Source organism: Salarias fasciatus, chromosome 23 (assembly GCF_902148845.1).
Source record: "Salarias fasciatus chromosome 23, fSalaFa1.1, whole genome shotgun sequence".
In the NCBI taxonomy this organism is placed as follows: domain Eukaryota; kingdom Metazoa; phylum Chordata; class Actinopteri; order Blenniiformes; family Blenniidae; genus Salarias; species Salarias fasciatus.
Genome location: NC_043766.1, coordinates 20088595 through 20109495, shown reverse-complemented (window position 1 = coordinate 20109495; position 20901 = coordinate 20088595). Strand labels below are relative to the sequence as shown.

At 40.8% G+C, this 20901-nt stretch overlaps 2 protein-coding genes and 1 pseudogene across 2 annotated transcripts; 2 read left to right on the top strand and 1 right to left on the bottom strand.

Moving 5' to 3' along the window:
• Positions 1-212: 212 nt before the first annotated feature.
• On the bottom strand, positions 213-5532 carry LOC115381397 (torsin-1A-interacting protein 2-like; annotated as a pseudogene).
• A 430-nt stretch (positions 5533-5962) lies between these two features.
• Positions 5963-10953, top strand: LOC115381398 (torsin-1A-interacting protein 2-like). Its single transcript, XM_030082738.1, is given in 7 exon segments — positions 5963-6094; positions 7556-7660; positions 8893-9012; positions 9219-9401; positions 9681-9860; positions 9862-10258; positions 10261-10953. Coding segments are annotated over 3 exon segments (669 nt in total). The 5' UTR covers positions 5963-6094; positions 7556-7660; positions 8893-9012; positions 9219-9401; positions 9681-9776; the 3' UTR covers positions 10449-10953.
• A 559-nt stretch (positions 10954-11512) lies between these two features.
• Positions 11513-19163, top strand: LOC115382061 (olfactomedin-like protein 2B). The gene is given in 17 exon segments (XM_030083703.1): positions 11513-11536; positions 11595-11681; positions 11807-11825; positions 11828-11950; positions 11953-12068; positions 12330-12437; positions 14237-14388; positions 14565-14592; positions 16180-16314; positions 17360-17678; positions 18099-18274; positions 18383-18572; positions 18575-18751; positions 18754-18777; positions 18780-18800; positions 18803-18859; positions 18862-19163. Coding segments are annotated over 17 exon segments (1887 nt in total). The 3' UTR covers positions 18993-19163.
• The last annotated feature ends 1738 nt before the right edge of the window (positions 19164-20901 follow it).

The window sequence follows — 20901 nt, the reverse complement described above, 5'->3', positions numbered from 1 at the left end:
TTCATTCAATAGGAAATCAGACATAAAACTACATGGGTAAATTGATTGAAGATGGCAAAACTATGAGGATGCATTGCGAAGATGTAATAAACAGCCAAGATACTTGGGATCATCTATCCAAAACAGTTTAAGATGTGAAACAAAATCTACATGCAATGTGGATTAGATGGAACACATGTAAGATGAGTTCTCCAGGACTGGGATGAAAACCTCTGATTGAGAGTCTAAAGACAGAAGCTTGAATGGTAGAGAGTTGAGGAGGACATCGAGTATTGCACAGGAACTGACCAGAATGTACAATTAAGTGCAAGTCAGCTATGAGACTGGACATGTTGGACAGTTTGGCAAGAAAACAAAAGTTCAGACTGTTTGAGACCCCTCCAACATTTTAATCACACATAGCCAGTTTTTCTGTTGTCTTTGATATTTATTGATAATATTCTTCAGCTGTTGTTCTAAACAACGGATAAAAGATAATATGTACATTTTAACTTTATTATTTACAAGAGTGGCAATGAGCAAAAAAAAAAAAGCCTCAGTAAATTCTATTTTCAAAATATTAACAAATGTCTAAATATTCAAGGAGAATGACAGTGCAACACTATTGTCATATTTCACATTATTGCATAATTCAAAACTGTTTTCTGTAAAGTTAAACTCGTAACAACCCTCAGAGAAACTGCTGTGGAAAAAAAAATCACTGGTCAATGATCATTCAGATTTTAAAGCAAGTATTAATTCTCACAGCACATTTTTTCTACACTTTACATCCATTCTTCTCTGTTTGTTCTTCAGACACCACGGGCAGGATGAGAGGGGAAATGCGGCTCCAGAGTCCGCTGAACTTGTTTGCGTCCATCTTATTTACTACTGCTTCACTGGACGTGACCAGCTTTTCCAGAAGGCGGTCGTGCACCAGCTCCTCCACCTCCTTCAGACTTCGATCACTGGCAACTCCTCTTGAGGTAGCAGCACAGTAAACAACAACAGAACCTTTTTGTACGCTGCAGCTCTCGTGGTCACAATACCTATAGAAAATTAGGGTGGCGCTTGGAGGCAACTCCTCTAAATGATGTATAACCACTGCTGGTTTTTCTCCTTCAAAGGCTGCCTGTAACTGCCTGTCCAGGTCCAGCTTCACCTCGTCACTGTCTAGTCCAGCTTGTTCTGCCCCATCGATGCTGTGCACCGAGGCATTTAGGGCAACGAGAATGAGGAGGCAACACTCAGGGCCAGGCAGGACAGTGTTTTCTCAGCGCTGCGGCCTGCAGTGAAGATCAAACTGACTGGCTCTGTGGGCTCTGCTGTTTTCAGGTGCTTTGTCAGATGGATCTTAATCCTATGCCACAACTCATATCTTTGATTAGGAAAGTCATTCTTAAGATTTGTGAGGTGCTCATGAAACAGTTGTAGTTTTACAGCCCTGGAGAGATGAGTTCCACCATCATTTGAAGACCAGAGTGCTGACATGATCACAAATGAGACTGCAGAGAAGATGAGCAGGATAATGAAACCCCTCAGACTGCAAATGACTCCTGAAAGAACACAATCATGTTTAACTTGAGCAGTATTATCAATAAGTGATTTGTAAAAAAAAAAAAAGTAACTTTACAATGACTTCAGCTTACTTGTAGAGGAAGATCCAGTGCATCTTGTTTTGCTCGTACGCGTTTTTGTGCTTTCTGAATAACATGAACAAAAAGACCACACCATTATTGAAGCGTTAACAAAAGCCTCTGTCACATGCTACCATGAACACTCAGTTGAAGGTGCACTACCTTTAATGTGCTGCTGGGCTGTTCTTCTTATGATTGGTCGCAATAACTCTGTATTCTGCGAGACTGGAGCTTCATCATCATTAAAGTCAGGCGGCTCCAATGAAGAACCTGAAGAAGCAGTAAAACTCATTACACATGTGCCAGACGCTGCGCTCGTTGAGCTCACAGCAAGTCCACAAAGCAGGACTCAAGACAAAAATTGTGTAAGCATAAAAATGTGCAGCAATATACCATTGAATGTTTGTCTGTTTACTGCAACACTGGGAGCAGCCACATTTGGTCTGTTTCTCAATGATCTGACCTGCTGCAGCAACCCTGTTGGGATGTGGAGTTGAACACCTAGGAAATGCTGAAGATGAGAAACAAATCCAACCACATTAGTTTGTCATCACAAAACACTTTGCATGACAATAAATCAGTTTTTTCTCACATCAGGATCCTTCTTGACAGTGTGAGTGGTTTGCAAGCTCTCTAGACTTAGATTGTAGTTTTCATTGTGGGCCAAAAGTGGAGGTTGCTCATTTTGTAAGGAATCCACACACTTGCGAGCAGAGAACAATCACAAGTATACGGACATTCGTATGGACCGAAGACGAAGCTGGACTGCTCCTTCGGATAACTCAATCATAAAAATACCAAAAGTATGTGCAATCCTGTGGAAAAGTCACATTTTTACCAATCATGAATAAATAGTAATTGCATTCCAAACCTTGCTTTTTTGGTTGAATTGAAGGACCAGAGAAATGCTGTCCCATCTCTGCCGTTATCCCCGAGCCTTCAGATAGCACTGCATTTTAGAGTTTTCCTGGTCATCCACATTCTTCCAATCACCTCGTTCACTCCCAGGTCTTCGCGTTTCTGTATGACTCTCCCTGGTTTTGAATGTCTGTTGAAAAATATGAAAACAAAATGACATGCACTGTATGAAGCACAGACTCATTTGTTGTTGGATTCAAGGTGATATTGCTGACTGAGAGCATGTTTATCTCTCTAGAATGGTTTTAAAGCTTGATGCCTTTGTGTTGTTCTGGAAAGAACATTATTTTGTAACAGAAGAGCACTCTTCCTGGAGATGTGGGTTGGCCTTATTGGGATTCCACAAGGGCACATTTTTAGAAATTTTAATTTATACATTTTGAGGACGCTAAACAATTGATGCCCCTTCAAACTGACTCTAGGACATAAGGTTACAAATTACAAAATATCTTACAACTCAACCAGGGCAATACCAGAGGTGATGATCACCAAATACTTCGAGCTCAAAGAAGCACGTGGATAAGAGACCTTGGAGTGGTTTAACCTCCAAGCTGATGTGCACAGTGCCACAAAAAAACTGTATTATATCACAAAAAATTGCAAATGCAGCTACTCTCTTAACGAACAACAACAGAAAGATTTAATGCTTAGCCTTGTAAGGTTACACGAAAGTTCAAAGTCACAGTGAATATTAATACAGGGGGGCAATTTATTGTCCAGATAGCAGTAAAACATACATAAAACACAACATATGGGTCACAGCACACGCAGTGACACATTTACAGGTATTGAGTAGACCAATAGTGTTTGGCATCAAAGAGTTCTTGACCCCTGTTGGATCTGCATGTAGGCAAACTGAACTGATGACCTGACGGTAAGAGATGAAATAGTAGAAGCGGAAGATGACTGTGGTTGGTCAAGAGATGCCTGAGCTTTTTAGAAGTTCTTGTCCTGCATAAATCATTGCGGTTGTTGAGTGGGCATTGTGCAGTTTTGCAGAAGCCTTTCACTACACTCTCTGTCTTTGCTTTTTATTGTGAGTGACCTGCAACAACAAATTAAGAAAAACAACAAAACAATTCCATAAATTTGATCAATCACAAGTTCCTGTTTGCAAAAAAGCCAACCAGCGCATGTTCTTTTTTCGTTCAGTGCACAAAGGAGAGTTTGCTGTTGATATGATGCCAAGGTACTTATAGGGTTGTGTCACCTCTACAACCTGGTAGCTTAATGCCGGCTTGACACTGGATGCGTTCCGGCTGCGGAACGGACACCGCAGCTAATCCGTCGTCATTAAAATCAATGCTGTGGCTCACACCGGCCACGGTCCGGCTACGGAGCCCTTGCGGAGCTCCAGAAACTTTCCGCAAGGATCCTATTTTTCCGCGTGCCGGAGCCCTACCGCGCCATTCAGACAGAAGCTAGTCGGGTGCCGGAAGGAAACTCGATACGTGTTCCAAATAAACGGATCTCAAAATAAAATCTGCTTCGTGTTTTTGCCTTAATATTCTATTTTTTTTACTTCTCCTGGTAGAATACAGAACAAATAATGTGACGTAGTCATCATACGCATTAGAAGAATGAACGGTTTTGTACTTGGTCACTGCAAAAGTCAAACGACACCAAAATGGCACAAAACAGCTCTGTGACCGGAGCGGCTCTGTCACAGGACCAAAACCACACACATACACACACTGACATTCACACTTTGGATAAATTTAGGGTCACCAAATACCTCACATGCACGTTATGGACTTTCTGAGAAACCAGAGTACTCAGGGCTAACTTCTGCACACATTGAGAGAACATGCAAACTCCACACAGAAAGGCCCGGTCCAAGATTTGAGCCCAGAGCCTCTCACTGTGAGCAAGAGCACAACTGGTGGCTGTACCGATTTCATTATTTTCTTCAATGGCTTTCACTATTGTTACAGTTGTTTTGTCCAACAGCACCCTAAATTTCAGTTTTTATTTGAATCTATCTATCTGAGCTGGGCATCTAAATCTATTGATGAATTCACAAAGGTTTAAAAAAGAGATTGAAAGATCAATTATTGGATTTTTTTTAAGTTAAATGAATTTAACTTAAAATCAATAAATTGGTTATAATCCAGCCTATTATCTCTCTACTATAGACAGTGTTATTCGGGATGTTTGCCTGTGTGCACGTTTTAAGTGCATGCATACATACTTCTGCATTCATAAATAATATCACCCAGGTGTGCATTTGTGGGTGTGATGGATTGATCAGTACAGTCCCACCTTCATCTTCGGAGTCATTAGGGGATGTTGAGAGCTCCAGAAGCCTCAACAGGAGGCTCCAGGAGCGGTCCTGCTTTTGCTCCTTGTGACAATACCCCTACTTGATACTGAAAATGAAACTTATATTCAAGACTGAATTCACATAGATTCCATCAAGTAAATAATAATAATAATAATAACAATAACAATAATAATGATGATGATGATGATAATAATAATAATGGTTTCCCGATATGTGCATGCTTTAAATGCATGTGGCCTCATGCATTTAAGGGGTGTTAAATATAATTGTTTCTATGATGTACAGCAATGCGAGCAAAGGGATTTGTATCAATGTAGCAACACAACATCAGCCAATTTTAATACAGTAATGTTTCTTTATTTTGGGCTGTTCTCACTATATTGGTTTCAAGATAAGTTTTTTTTCACTGGTCTAAATGCACTTGATGCCTTGTCTTTTATAAGTAAAACAGGGTTCATATTTATCTGACTGCTTGCATTCACCAATACAAAAGCAGCCACGTGCGTTAATTAAGTAAAATGGGGATGCAACATAGTCAGGCATCGTGATGCATCGCAGAAATCGAATCAAACTGTTGACAAGACAACAGGCTGTGACTGATTGATCAGTACAGTCCCACCTTCATCCTGGGAGTCATATGGGATGTCCAGAGCTTCAGGAGCCTTGTTAAGTAAAGCGGTCTTGCTCCTCGTGAGAGGACCCTGCTGGAAAACTGAAAAAGAAACCTAAATTAATGAGTGATTCACACTGATTCTATCATGTAACTAAATAAACAAAGTTCCTATTGGTCCTTCTAACTGACATGGACAAAAAGGTGATGAACGAATAGTTGATACATTTCTAAATATGTTTCAAACTTAAGCTGAAGTCCGTGAGCTCTGGGAGCTAAGCTAATTGTTTGGTTTAAAGATGACATTTGCTCACCCTCGGCGAACAAGATCCTCGGCGATCGTTTTCGGGTATTGGCGGCATTAGTTTCGTGGTTTGTGGACTCCATGTATGAAGACAGCCTGACAGGAAAACGCCACGAACAAAATACGGACGAACTCACGGAGCATGTGCTGTTTTTGAAAAACACTTCCTATTTTTATGTTATTGACCGGAAATGACGTAGGCATCTCGCTGTCCTGCCTAGAAACAAAGACGTCGGCAAAGGTTCCGTGTTGACTTATTTGTGCGACACACGCTCCCGCACAAAGAGACCAAAGACCACTAACTGGGTGCTAACACTGGTTCTCTGCGATGTGCTAAAGGCTACGTCTATTATCAACTGGTGGTGAGAATTAACTAAACACCTTGTCGTATATTTTGATCACACGACGAAACTGAAAGCAGCCTCAGTCACCGATCACATTGCTAATTGACGGCTAACGTAGCATTTTCAACCGAGGCTACCTTAACCTCATAATTTTACCAGGATACTTGTTAAATGTTCACTGTATATGTGTGTGTGTGTGTGTGTGTGTGTGTGTGTGTGTGTGTGTGTGTGTGTGTGTGTGTGTGTGTGTAATCAGAACTCGACTTTCACCAATCAGGTTTTCATTGCAGCTCTCCAACTATGCTTCACCCTCGTTGTTTGACGTAACAGAATATCTATTACTCTTATGAAACAAATTAAAACATTTGGAAACGTGTTAGATATGAAAATGTGTTTTGAAGTTTTGTGAGAACGTCTAATATACTTGGCTATAACAGCTCTGCGGCACCAGTTTCAGCTTTAGACACTTGATACATAAGTTAAATGAGCTCATAGTTTTGTTCAGCATTTGTTCTGCTTAATGCCAACGTTTTGTACCTTCACCATAAATTTAAGCTTAAAACAGATAACATAAAGCAGAACAAGTTAAAAGGGGAAAAGAAATAAAAGTGGTTTGAATCTTACCTCATAGCAAGTTTGTCAGTGGTTTGAGATCAGGTTGGACTTGCAGAGTTTGCCTGTTTTCCCTGAGCATAAATGGCTTTCTGTGGGCGCTGGTTTACTCTCACAGTTTTAAAACATGCATGTGAGGCTAATTTGAACTCTGAATTGTCCATAGTCGCCAGTTAGTGTGATTGTCTCCTCTCTGTTTGAACTGTGATGGACTGTCCATTCGCTCACAGTTGTTCGGAGTCATCTCGATTAATTCCAGCTCAGCTACTTCTCGCTGTGTCGTTTCGGCATTTCTTGTGACCCTGTCCAACCGTGGAACCTAACGAAAGGGCTAAAAACAACATAATACCCACATCTTTATACAGACACACTATGACATGTGTTCAACCCTACATGTTATTGGGCGACGGGCTGTGGAAAGAGGCCCAACAGGAGGCGAAGCCCAGTGCCCTCCTGTTGTAAGAGCGAAAATACATTGTGATCGATTTTAAATAGCAGAATTGCCGAATTCAGTAATCTTTCATTTTTTATCAGTTAAGAAACTTCTAAGTTGCATTTTCACATAATTGCCTATCTTGTTGTGTCCCTTTTGAGATTCAGCTACCCTTTTCTTGATTTTTCTGCAAGGTCAGAATGAAAACCTAGTCAGACTGAGACATGCAGCGGTCTTCTGAGAGCATAGAACCTCATAGACTATTTATACTCCGATACTAATTACAGTCAAGTAGTTACCAGTAATACTTTCCATAAATATTCTATATTGTTGGAAACTTCTTCAGAATGTGTGCATTTCAAAGCACAGCTGTATATTATAAATCCAGGGATTCTGTGTATGACTTCAGATTTTCTTCTTTTTTTTAATGACAGATGGTGATTCAGATGAAAATATGTCCGACACAGAAAGCCCATCCTCTTCATACGAGGACAAAGGACTGAGTTTGAAGGATAGAGCCAATCTTCAGACTGACAACGGTGAGTCATCAAGCAGTTAGAGGAAAGTGTCAATAAGTTAGTCTCTTAACAAATGCATTTGTCTTAATTGTAACTTGTGAGTTTGTCACTGCTTTGCTGTGTATAGATGTGAAATTACCTGGGCTGATGAGATTGGCTCCTTTATTTGTAGCAGCTTTAAGGCTTGACTAATAAACAGAGCTGATCACAAAATGTTTTTTACTTACTGGATCAGATGACTTTTTTCTATGTATTTTTCCATAACTGTATGCCAAGCATTATTGATCATGTTGCAGTGCAGAATCTAGTTTTAGATTGTGATCACATTTCTCATATAGCATTGTGCCCAACATAATGAACTCTGTTGTGGTATATGACATGTGTACTTCATTTTTATTCTTCAATAGCATCTTTATCATTCATTAAAAAAAAAACAACATACAATTGCAAATGTTTGCAATGTGTGGCTCTTGCTTTCCTTTTCATTAAAGGAAAAGTTCGGTTTAAACAGCTTTCACGTTGTTTATAGAGTGAAGTAAAACGATATACTCACCCAGAAGACTTTTCTGATCCAATCAGTGCTTCGGGACAAATTTAGATCCAAAATCGAGCGGCGGACCTCCGTATACGTCGAGGAGACAGGCCATGTATAATGCCGCTCCTAAAATGGCTTTAATCGTCCAAAAACTCATTAGTTTCACCAATATTTCATCATGGTCCACTCACGCCACTCCTCCACCACAGCCCAGTGCCACAAGATAAATGTTGTGGTGTTGTTGACCTCTGAACTGAAAGCTTTGTGTACGGCTGCCGCGCGCATGCGCAGTACGGCTCTGGCCAGCCATTCTTCTCTTTCCTCTGCGCTCGCCTTTCGATGTGCTCTTCATCTGTATACTCTGGCTCAAAACTGTAAGGACACCCTTCATATTCAAAGTTCTCATCCACAGCATCTTCATCCGATAGATATTTGTCTATTTTTCACTAAACTGGAAGAAAAAAAGTTGTTGTGTAGCCTCCGGTAGCCCCTGAAACAATGAGCTGTACTGCGCATGCGCGCGGCAGCCGTACACAAAGCTTTCAGTTCAAAGGAGACTTTACCTTTCAGTCAAATCACATGATAATCACTTTGGAAGCTTTCACTGTTTTTAATATTAAACTAAACAAAACAGTCCTAGTGTACTCACAATGTATGTATGGACATTGTGATGCTAGTGTTTTTGTTGTTGATGATATTGCTGTTTTTATTTCATTAGGCCGTCAGACTGCTGAGAAGGAAATCCCACCAACTTTACCTCCACAAAACCAGATAGATAATCCTGAAGCCCCGCTTCATGGAGAAACTTCCATTCACGGAAACACTAAACCTGAGCGTGGTGAGTCTCAATGCAAAGTGTCTTTTTCCATAATTGTTCTGCTAATGGTACTAAAATTTTGGATGTCCATAAATGTCAACTAATGGTTTGATGTACCATGAACACAAGCTTGCAAGTGCAACTCAAAAGTAGTCTTGTATTTTTTGTTTTATTAATAATCGGTTTTAGCTTGTGTTGACCATGTTTCTTACTGTGGAAAATTCTAGCGAACGATTCCAAAGGAGACAACAGTGGAGCGACGAAAGCAAAAACACCAGCAACACAATCACCACAAGATGTCTCACGGAAGGAAAAGTTGAATAAACACAGAGATGAAATTGGAAAGAATGGCTCCGGTACTCAAAGAATTACTGAATCCTCTCACACAGATGTTCCTGGCTTTCCCGGAGGTAATAATATTAATTATTATTATTATTATTATTATATTATTATTATTATTATTATTGAAATGTGCAATGATTAGCAGCCAAACAAGTAAATGAGGTTTCATGGATACCACCAGATACCTAACTATCACTAGGTTTTGTTTTGTTGTGCTTGTTTGTTTGTTTGTTTGTTGTTTGTTTTTTACTTTTTCTCCTCTGTCATTTTCTTTGCATGACAGCCAAATATATATTTAACTAAAATAATGTGCAGTTCTCAAACTATTACTGGCTTTTCTTCCACAGGAGGTAAAAGATACATGATTGCAGTGGGGCCTTGTAGCATTGGTTTGCCCTCTTGGTGCAGAAGCTCCAGACTGAGCCACCTTCTTGGAAAATGATATGCAGCACATTGACATCTTTCTCAAGCAGATGGAAGATATGAAAAGTCAATTTCCTAACCAGCATGTTGAGCTGTGGAGGAGGGAGCCGGATCCACCTGAAGAGACACCTTCAGACAGCCCAGCCCTCGGAGCCAGTGAGTCTGATCCTGACTGCCGGCCTGAACGCTCAGAAGACGCTGCGCTGCCTGGCTCAGGGTATGGCTTCTGCCTTCTCTGCTGCTCTTAATGCGTCTGTCCTCCTCATCGATGGCACCTCCACAGCCAGCCAAGACACTGATTAGTGGAAAATGGAAATTGACACCAAGTTGCAGATAGCCTTTGAGGGAAACACCCCTGTGGCTATCATACATCGCTTCGATGAGCTGCCTCCCGGTTCTACTCTAATCTTTTATCGCTATTGTGACCATGAAAACGCTGCATACAAGAGACTTTTCTGATCTTCACGGGTGCTGCTTGGAGAGGAAGAGCTTCCAGCTGACCTCGCCTGAGTGCTGTGGAGGAGATGGTGGACGATCACCTGCAGAGCAAGTTTCTCTCTCATGGGGATCCTGTGTCATTTGACAGGATGGACCGTGACAAATACGGTGGACTGTGGAGTCGTATTTCTCACCTTATTCTACCTGTAGCTACAGAGGAAAGAATAGAGCATCAAGGATGTGAGACGACATGAAACAGCTGGTCTTGTTGAATGCGTCAACTCATGCACTAAATTGCTGCGCATCTCAGATCATGATCACTCAGTGATGTAAACTTGCTACGGCGTCTCAGTTGAAGCTGAAGAATATGTGATTGAATATGTGTCGAGATATTGGTAAGAAAAAAAATCAGTGTCAAGTTATGGAAAACATTTGATGTGAAATGCAGCACTTTATTTTTTTGGTCAAATAAATGTTTGCAGTAGATGTACTTTTTTATCGCATTTTGGAATGCATTTTCTGAACTTGTTTAAATTGAAATTTACAGAATATAAATTGGGTATATCTATTGTTTTTGGTGTCACTACAGGGATTTTTCTTATTTCCATGGCATTTTATTAATTTCTTAAACGTACTGTGTTTGCTGAACGTCATGTTTCTTTTCTTGCATGTTTTTTTAAAATTCTTAACAACATTACTTTTAAAGTTTTTGAATAAGTGCATAAATCAAATGTGCCTTAAATTAAAAATAAAGACAAATAGTGATTTAAAACGCTCCAGCTGTTGTCATTGCAGTTAGTTGTTTCGTCGGTAGAGGGCAGCAGATCACCAGAAGACCGGAAAGTCCTGGAGCATCAGGTTGATGCCACTGGATACAACTTTGTTGAAACAACTAAATGCATAGCTCATGAACTTATGTTATTTTTCATTGAATGTGGGCGGACCTGTAGAGTGCGCTTAAATTCCGTGCAGGTTTTAGTTGCGGCTAATTCAAAAAGCCACAAATTGGATGAGTCTTGTGAGGGAGTTCAGCTCCTCCTTGACAGTGTGACCAGGTCCGCCTCCTGTCAGCTCTCCTCCTGCAGCAGATGCCGGCTGCTCTGCACGGAGCGCACGTCTTTTCACTAGACTGATCTGGCCGAACTTGCAATAACCAGTAACTAACCCGTAAAATGCCCAGTGTCGTCGCTTCTGTGCAACGTTCCGTTCTTCCTCCCTTCTTTGCAATTAAATGCAGATTATGAGGATTTTTCTGAACCAGTTGATGACACATCGTGCGTGCGACTCATTTCTCTGGGAGCTTCGCGAGCCCGGCACCATGTCTAGGATCTGCTCTGCCTTCGTGATGTGCTGCGCGCTCTTCTCATGGGGGTCCGCGGCGCCCGCGTCCCGGAGCGCAGACCCCCGCTCCCAGCGCGAGAGCAGCGCGGAGGAGCGCGAGCGGCCTGCAGGAGGAGATAGACGGCCAGGAGAGCATCATCTCCAAGGTAGGAGACACCACCAGCACTCTGCATTTCATCCAAGCTCATTCTCATTTGTTAAAAAAAAAAAGAACACAAAAATGAAGTTTGTGGTTGATTCCGGTGAAACATCCGTGCTCTTCTCTTTGTAGCTGCTGGGTGATTATGACAAGTGAAAGCCCTCTCGGAAGGCTCTGACTGTCGGTGTAAATGTGTTGTCAGACCCCTGAGCAGGAGCGCCTGTCGGCGGATAGAGGAAGGAAGCGCCACTGCGCAGGACTTTTACACAGTGGAGACTATACTTCTGGACCGGAGTGCAAGTGCGCCTGCATCGCTCCTCCGTCTGCGGTCAATCCATGCGAAGGAGAGTTCAGGCTAAAAAAACTTAGGGAAGCTGGAAAAGACAACGTCAAGGTGAAGTTTCATCATTTCCATTGAAGCCCCAGATACAGCACACTCAGGAGCCCGGTGCCTTCCTGGGTCTTTAATTTCTACAGGGGTCTGGATCGCTGGAGGATGTCCCATTTTAACAGAGATGGATCACTGTGCTCGCTGTGCAGAGACCTAAGAGTTTAATTGACATGGAGATACGCCTATTTTATGCATGATTTGAAATGATGATTTTATTTTTATTTTTTTACATTTTTTGACGGAGTCCACTTGAATCATTTTAGGTTGTCCACCATCCTGGAGCTACTGGAGGGCTCTTTCTATGGCATGGATCTACTGAAGCTGCACTCAGTTACTCATAAGCTCCTGCATCGTGTAGAACATATTGAAAAGGTATGGTTATCTTATCAATTCCAGAATACTGTAGAGTTGCTACATGTGCACCTTGAGGTTCAGGCTTGTTTTCTTTATTAGATGTTATCTTACTAACAATGAAACTAGCTATTTAAAGTTTTCCATCAGTACACAATGATTAAAAAAAACCAAATCACTGGAAGTGGCAGACCAAATATGACCAGAAATAACACTATAGCTCAACAAGGAATAAGCCTTGACTGCTAAAAAGTGTTTAGGCCATGTATGTATGAGACACAGACAGGACTCACGTGCAGAGGAAGAAGACAGACTTGGTTCTGGCAGTTTATTTGGAGACATAGTTTGACACGAAAGGTCAAAGATCATTTCAAACGGGCAGAGTGCAGAAGGGCAATGCACAGGCATAAACTCCATAAGGCCACACTTGGAATAAGTAGACACACACACATGCAGAAAACACTTGAGCCTGTGTAACATGCAAGGCGCTGTGCAATAAAATGACAAATGACAAAACTGAGACCAGCACATTCACACAGTCAGGGGGCGGCGGTGGAGACAAGGAGTGATGTTGGGGAGACTCATGGACAAGCCAGAAACTAAGAAGCATGAAATAACAGACACAACCAGATGGCACAAAGCGTTACTCGGAAGGACAGCCATGACAGCAAACATGTCAGGGTTTGAATTTTAAATTAGATGACCTCAAGGCTGTATAAGTATCACCAGAAGCAGCTGCACGTGAATGTGATCTGGAGATTATACTATAATACCGACATGACCTGACAACAAACTGGGAGACAAATACTTGGAAAGCAAACCATGAAGATACCTGACAGGACCGTACACCCCTCAACATCACAGCTCTGGCAATCTTAAAATAATCTTACAAGCCAAAGAAAAGCGGCGGGGTCATTCTTCTTGGTCCTCAGTGCAAACACATTCAGTACCAACAAACTCAGTGCAGCCTTTTATTTTTTCACTGACACAAAAAGATGGTCTTGATCCAGAAAAGCACGGCTTAATTGGTTCTCAGGTCTCCAGACATCAGATGGAGTCAATACCTGTGTTCATTATAAAATTTAAAGAAGTGCCGGTTCCCTTGTCCTTCCAGGCTGAGTTTGATTAGAGCAACAGCTAATCTGTCGAAATCAGAGAATTAAAAATATTTCCATGAGTACAAAAATGCAAGAATGTCACAAGCCCTGAAGTCAGTCCACCACAGCCGGTACAGGAAAACCAACTGGAGGGTTGCATGTTTACGTAGAGAAGATTGTAAGATCAACATAAATGTTTAAAATAATTGACAGAAATTGGGGGGATAAAGAGTATACTTCCTCCTGCTCCTTTTCCCCACACTTCACAATATGATTTGTTTGTGTGTATATATATTTATATATGTGTGTGTGTATGTATGTGTGTTGTGTGTGTGTGTGCATATATGTTATATATATATATATATATATATATCTATATATATATATATAATATATATATATATATATATCTATATATATATATATATATAGTCCTGTGGTTTTGTCCATCTTTATGTTTTCTTATAATTCTAAAACTTTTTCTGTATATTTCTTTGATAATAAATTAAAACAAAGCATGACTCCACTGTCACCATTAGCTGGCCAAGAGACAAAATAGCCTCTTATTTCAATTAGAAAATCTTTATTCTGTTATTATTGTGACTATTATTGATCATGTTTGTTTTTCCACCCCCCCCCCCCCCCCCCCCCCCACCCCCCCCCCCAACACAAAACATGTCAAATGTATTTGTTCATACCGGGACTGTTCCTGACCGCGTGAAGATTGTGTCTTTGAATCAAACTGTGGAAGAAGTGGAGCCTCGGAGCATCGTTTTGTCCAGACAGCTGCTACTGAAACGCCGCCTACTTCTCTTCCCCTTCAGCATCAACGCCCTACTGAGATCAATGGGGCAGCGGTCTTTAGAAACCTGGAGGTACCTGTGATATTTTGACTTTGATATCACTTGATTAACCATCACTGTTGAGACTCATGCCATGTGCACACTCACATGCCTTACAGAACCTTTTGTAGGCCACTGCCATTCACTTTGTTTTATTTTTTTTGTCATCCTTGTTTGATGTCTGTACCTTTTTTCCAAATCTGTTCCAGTCTTTTGGAAAATTCAGAGCTGACTGAAGTGACATAGTATATCACAGTTTGTAGTGAAAAAAACAAATCATGGAAAAAATTCTCAATCAATGTCTTTCACTCAAACACAATGTCTCAGTCTATATACAACTAGAGCAGAGTGTCTCGTAAAAGTGGGTCATTTTCAGAAAAAATGTTCTGTAATAGTTGAACTTTAAACACATTTATAGAAACAAACAGGATATGAAAGTTACCATATGTGACTGGTGTAGATCTGTCTCTGCGTTGTGTTAATGATGAATCAGACGTGCATCTTTTTGGAGGCAGTCTCCATTTATTTCTGGCTCTGACACACAGTAGAAAAACAAAATCCTCCCGTTAGCAGTCGCCAAAACACATGCCCTACACAGGTCATTTAATGACAAAATGACCATCTCATAACAAGTTTACACAGAAATTTCCCCCGGACTCAAAGCTGCCTACCTCTCCCTCAAAAATCAGAGACGGAAAGGGAGAGAACTGGCGCGAGAACGGTTCTTATAAAGGGCAGTGTTACACATATTATGGCACCCAAAGCAAAGTTCCACTTGCTGACTAGGAGGTACAAACAGTCAGGCATTAACTGAAACAAAAACAAACAAACAAACAAGAACCAGACACAGATTTTGTGTAATTGTTAAAAAAACAAAAAAAACCAAAAAAAACAAAAAATAATAATATACATATTCCAAATACATACACATATACGGCTGTATAATCGACCCTGTGACACATATATGGCCACTTGAAAGATTAAGGGTTAATGTGTCTAGTTAATAGTCGATACTTAGTGCAACTCATAGTTACTAATGCTAATTCTCACACAAACTACTTCAAACTCATGTACAAACCCCCCAAAATATTGCCCTTATGATGCTGTCTATACTGAGTACTTACTGTGCAGTGGGATTTTAATTCACCGTAATTACGTCCATTACATCTTGATATATTTTGCACTGAACTGAATGCAGACACAAGTGTTTTTCTTCAGTTTTTGGAAGACAGAAGTAGAAAAGAAGTGATTGAATTCATATGTTACTGCTCAGATTTGCAACATTTCCCCAAAAGAAAAGAAAGAATAACGTGTTTTTTGTTGGGTTTTTTCCCCATAAAATCATTGCCAATGATCAGGAATGTGCTAAAGAGTTTTTGAGGTAATTGAAAGTTTGGCAGGACCAGTGCCTGTACCACTGGACTCAGATCCCTGACAACTTTCTGTGGATGTGTAACCTGTCCAGCAGTGCGGCAAAGATTTAGACTTCATATGCAATTGATTCACAAGGTTAATGATTCTAAAGAGTTTTTGTTGAAGGTATCCACATCACCTCTATTTCCTTCTAGAGAAACTAAATTAAAACAAATCTGATGAATTCAAATATTCATTTGCATTAAAGAATAATAAGGATTTAGTGCAGCTCGTGTCATAGTTTTCAACAACTCTCACGTAGTCATGCAATCATCCTGAAATTGTTGAGCGAAATCTGTCATAGTTTTCATCATTGATAAATTGATAGTTTATTTCCTATTGGTCTCATATTAATGCAGTCGGAGTGATTGTGACCTACTGAAACTGTGTATGTCCACGTCTCTCCAACAGGACAAGTATGAAGAGAAGTTTATGGTGGAAAATCCACCATCTCTAAAGACAGATGGCTCTGCTCAGATCATTGAGGTCAGACCTCAGGTGACTCCCAAAAATGTGTCTGACAAGGAGACTTCTGAAGGGTCAAAGGTCGGTTCCAATGGAATGATCATCAGAGGAATGACTTTCTATAAATCAGAGCCAGATCCTATGGTGGCAGATGATGGGGAACCCGGAGAAAACTGTAAGTACATACAATCTGTAAGGAAGTGACTTTAAAAATGAAGGACAAACAATATCTTTCTGTTTCCATCTACAAAGAAATGTCTGTCTGTGGATAGGCAATTAACACCATTTGTTTTCAGTAAATCTCAAAGCATTGAAGAGCAGCAAACACTAAGCTGTACATGAGAACCATGCCTGGAAAAAAACCTAAAAATGTACAGTACCACATGTATGATCCTGGAGTCTCTTTCTTTCTTTATACTGTAGAATCACACAACAATTTTCAGTTAATACATGGCTGCACAGAAATAAAAGAAAATACAAAACTAGTCCTTCACCAACTTTTCTTTGCTGTTCTAGATTTTGAATATCATGGATTTAGCGGAGAAGGCCCAATCAACCTATTCATTGAAGAGAATCTCCTTCAGCACAAAACCCCTCGCCCAAGGACAAGATTAGGACCAAGATCGTTTCAACCACAGACAACAGATCCTCTGCTTGCCCACGGTTCTCAGAAAACCAGCCAACCGAACCAACCAAAGGAAAGTGAGGCCATTTCAAAAGCTCCACAGGAGCTCAGTAGTGTCTCTGGAACCACATCAGTGGAGGTATCTGCACATGTGCATAGTGAAACATCCACAGCAGAAGGCGTCGGATTTGGACCAACCACAACAGTACAAAATGTCACAAACTCTGCACCTCAGGTCACTCATGGAGTCACTACTGAAATAAATGAGTCGCCAGTCTCTTTGGTTGATGAACAAACAGGCCCACCTGTAAGCGTTGCTCCAAAGAAAACCACTGAAACTACCATTAACATAGTCAGTGCCCCTCCAATTATGGCCACAAAGGCAACGTCACTAGAATTAACAACAAGAAATAAACCCACGGAATTGATGGAAACGCCTATCCCAGAGAGACCTAAAGACCTCACACAAACCATTCCTCTCAGGATGACTGATAATCCAAGCACTCCCGAACCAAATCCAACAACACAAGCTTCAGCTACAAGCCTGACATCTGCTTTGTCCATCACAACCCACGCTGTGAAAACCTCGGGATCATTACATCCCACAGCGGCTCCCATAACGGTTGCCCTAACGGAGCGAGCTGCGACAACACCACAGCAAGAAACCAAGGCCACCAACCCCTCAGGTTCAACTGCGCCACCCGCTCCTACCACACTGTCAACTTTGCTTCTCAACAGCTCGCCGCCTGTCACAACACCTGTGAGTATTACCTCTTCAGCCCCCACCGTATCCCCCACGGCCTCGAGACAGACCGCTCAGGTCAAAAAGAAATACAAAATCAGCTGGGAAGAGGAGGAGGGGAAGAAGGAGAACAGAAGTTAGATGATCCAATGCAAAAACAAGAGAGTCAACATCAAGGAAACCAGGTAAACACTAATTTGACCGTCTTCTGTCCCCTGAAACCACCATGATGTGTGCTGATTTGATCCTGAACAACTGTAAAAGTTTTGCGAGAACAACTGAGATATTTCAGCAATTTTCTAAACTTTCAAATTCAGTGCTCTGTCATCTTTTGTAACCTCACCCTTTCCGTGATTCAAGCTGGTTCGAACAAAAGCCTCTAATTATTCTCAGACTCATTGACGTAGGTCTGGAAGATGTTAAGCTGCTTCCAAATCCCCAGTCGGAGCTTCATGTCTTCACTTCTTTTTGTTTTTTGTTTTGTTTTTTTTCAAACAGAGGAGTGTAAGGACACTTTGGCCACCATCTCTGAGCCAGTAACTCACAACACCTTTGGCAGGAATGAGGGAGCCTGGATGAAGGACCCAAAATCTAATGAGGACAAAATTTATGTTACCAATTTCTATTATGGGAATAACCTCCTGGAGTTCCGCAGCTAGAGGTTTTCAAACAAGGTAAGAACACAGGGGTTGCTAACGGAAGGAACATATGTAAACTTGCTCTCGTTTCCCTTTTTGATTTGATAGCATGCGTCTCTATCTTCTTCTTTTTTCTTCCTCAAGGCCGTTTCAACCAACTCCTACAAGCTCCCTTACAACTGGATTGGCACAGGCCACGTGGTCTACGACGGAGCCTTCTACTACAACCGGGCCTTCTCCCGGGACATCATCAAGTTTGACCTGCGGCAGCGTTACGTGGCTGCCTGGACCATGCTCCACGACGCGCTGTTTGAAGAGTCGTCGTCGCCGTGGGAGGGCGCAGCCACTCGACATCGACTTTTGCCGTGGACGAGAGCGGTCTGTGGATCATCTACCCTGCGCTAGATGATGAGGGATTCCTGCAGGAGGTGGTTGTTCTCAGTCGCTTGAACCCGTCCGACCTCAGCATGCAGAGGGAGACAACCTGGAGGACGGGGCTTCGAAGAAATCACTTTGCAACTGCTTCATTGTCTGTGGCGTCCGTATGCTGTTGACAGCTATAACAGAGGGAGGCCAACCTGGAATATGCTTTTGACACACACACAAATACTCAGATGATTCCAGGATGCCCTTCATCAACAACTACACCTACACCACGCAGATTGACTACAACCCCAAGGAGGGTGTTTTGTACGCGTGGGACAATGGACATCAAGTCACTTACAACATTAAATTTGCATATGTAGACCCTTAGTAAGGGCATGAAAGTCCCTTTTATATTTGTTAATTCTTTATTTGAATGGATTGTAGATCAGTCCACATGGCCCTCAGTGGAGGAAAAATAACAGCCAAATGTACAAATGTGCTTTTAGCACATTGTCTGTAAATTGCAGTTTTGTTTTTTGTGTGTTTTTTACATTTTTATCAAAATAAATGAATGACTGACTCACTTTCAAGTTGTACTGTATATATTGTAATGCTGTAAAACACTACAATAGATTTGTCCAGAGAGTTGTAGTAGAGAAAACGCAGACTCCACAACAGATTACATTTCTTAAGTATACCATTTAAATCAATCTCTTTTTGTGAGGCCAAATCATAGAATTCTGTAAAATGCATATTTCATATTTGCCACATATCGTGTTTTGTGACAGCGCTTACTCGCTCCATGTCAGACCGCTCTGAAGAGACTCCAGGAGAGCTCCGAAATACGAACAGTGAATCTTCTTTGTTTCGTTAAACAGTTGACGTCAAAAAGGCTTCAATGACAGAGAGAGTTTTTTCAACTGCAATGCTCCGAGGATAAAGCGTTAGAGAGACAGAAAAAAAATCAAATACAGACATAGCAAAAGTGGCTGCTCAAGCCGCGGATAAGCGTAAACTGCTACTTGTTGTAAGTTAAGCAATTGTGAAAACAAGAAGAAGAAAAAATTGAGATCAATTTTCCCACCCCCATACACACAAGAATACTTAAAGGAAATCCAGTGTTTATTTTGGTTGCTGCACATTATACAATACAAAGAACACACACATTTAATTGTACTTTATATTGTCATGAAGAATAGCACAATTGCAGAGGGGGAAAAAAAATCTGAGAAGGGCATCTACTTAACAAGGACGCTTCGCTTTGTTTCTGAAAATTGTTCATCAGACTTTAAAAAAAAAAAAACCCTTCATCCTATAACTGGAACACAGTTTCACACAGGTATTGGTTATTATTATGTGCTCTGTTATAGGATTACACAAAACTAGCCAGAGAAAAGAAACAGGCAAGTAATTCTAATCATATAAATTTATGACCAAATCCACTCTCTTTTCTGTGGAGGTACAACACAGAAGCCATTTAAAGCCACAATCAAACTGACATGTTCTGCATTGATAGTGCAAACTAAATCATGATGCATCGTAAATTCAAACAGAAACCCAGAAGCACAACCTTAGTCTGTGGACGGAGAAGTTAGGACTTTTTGCACCGTTTCCTCCGTGTATGGTCTGCACACACAAAAAATATTTTTTGGTGCAACCGCAAGAAAAAAATTATACATATGTATACACACATATGTATGTATATATATATATATATATACATATACATATACATATATATGTCACAATATATATCAAAATGTTCCCTAGAAAGCATAGTCATTCTAAAACAGAGACAATATTAAATCTTGTCTTGTCATCAGAAGCACATATAACTAAATAACTAAACTGAATGAAAGCACAGAGGTGTACTGTCACATATAAAAAGACATGAACAGTATCATAATTTGAAATAGAGACTTAAAAAATACCCCCCCCCAAAAAAACAGTGCAAAGACCCCAAAATTAAATTTAAAAAAAATTTTGCATTAAAAACTCTTCATCAATACCGTGCTAAAAGTGATCATGTAGAATCCATAAATTAAAGGAAACCAGCCAACAACACCATTAAACTTGTTGACTAGCACAGCATATGACCTGACTTCCTGAGATTACAGATGGCCTGTGTTGCTGCTGCTGCAGATATTTATCTGGTAAATTTTACATCTCCAATAATACCAATAATAACCTCTTTATTTAGAGGACACAGAGAGAGAGAGAGAGGAGAGAGAGAGAGAGAGAGAGGAGAGAGAGAGAGAGGAGAGAGAGAGAGAGAGAGAGAGAGAGAGAGAGAAATG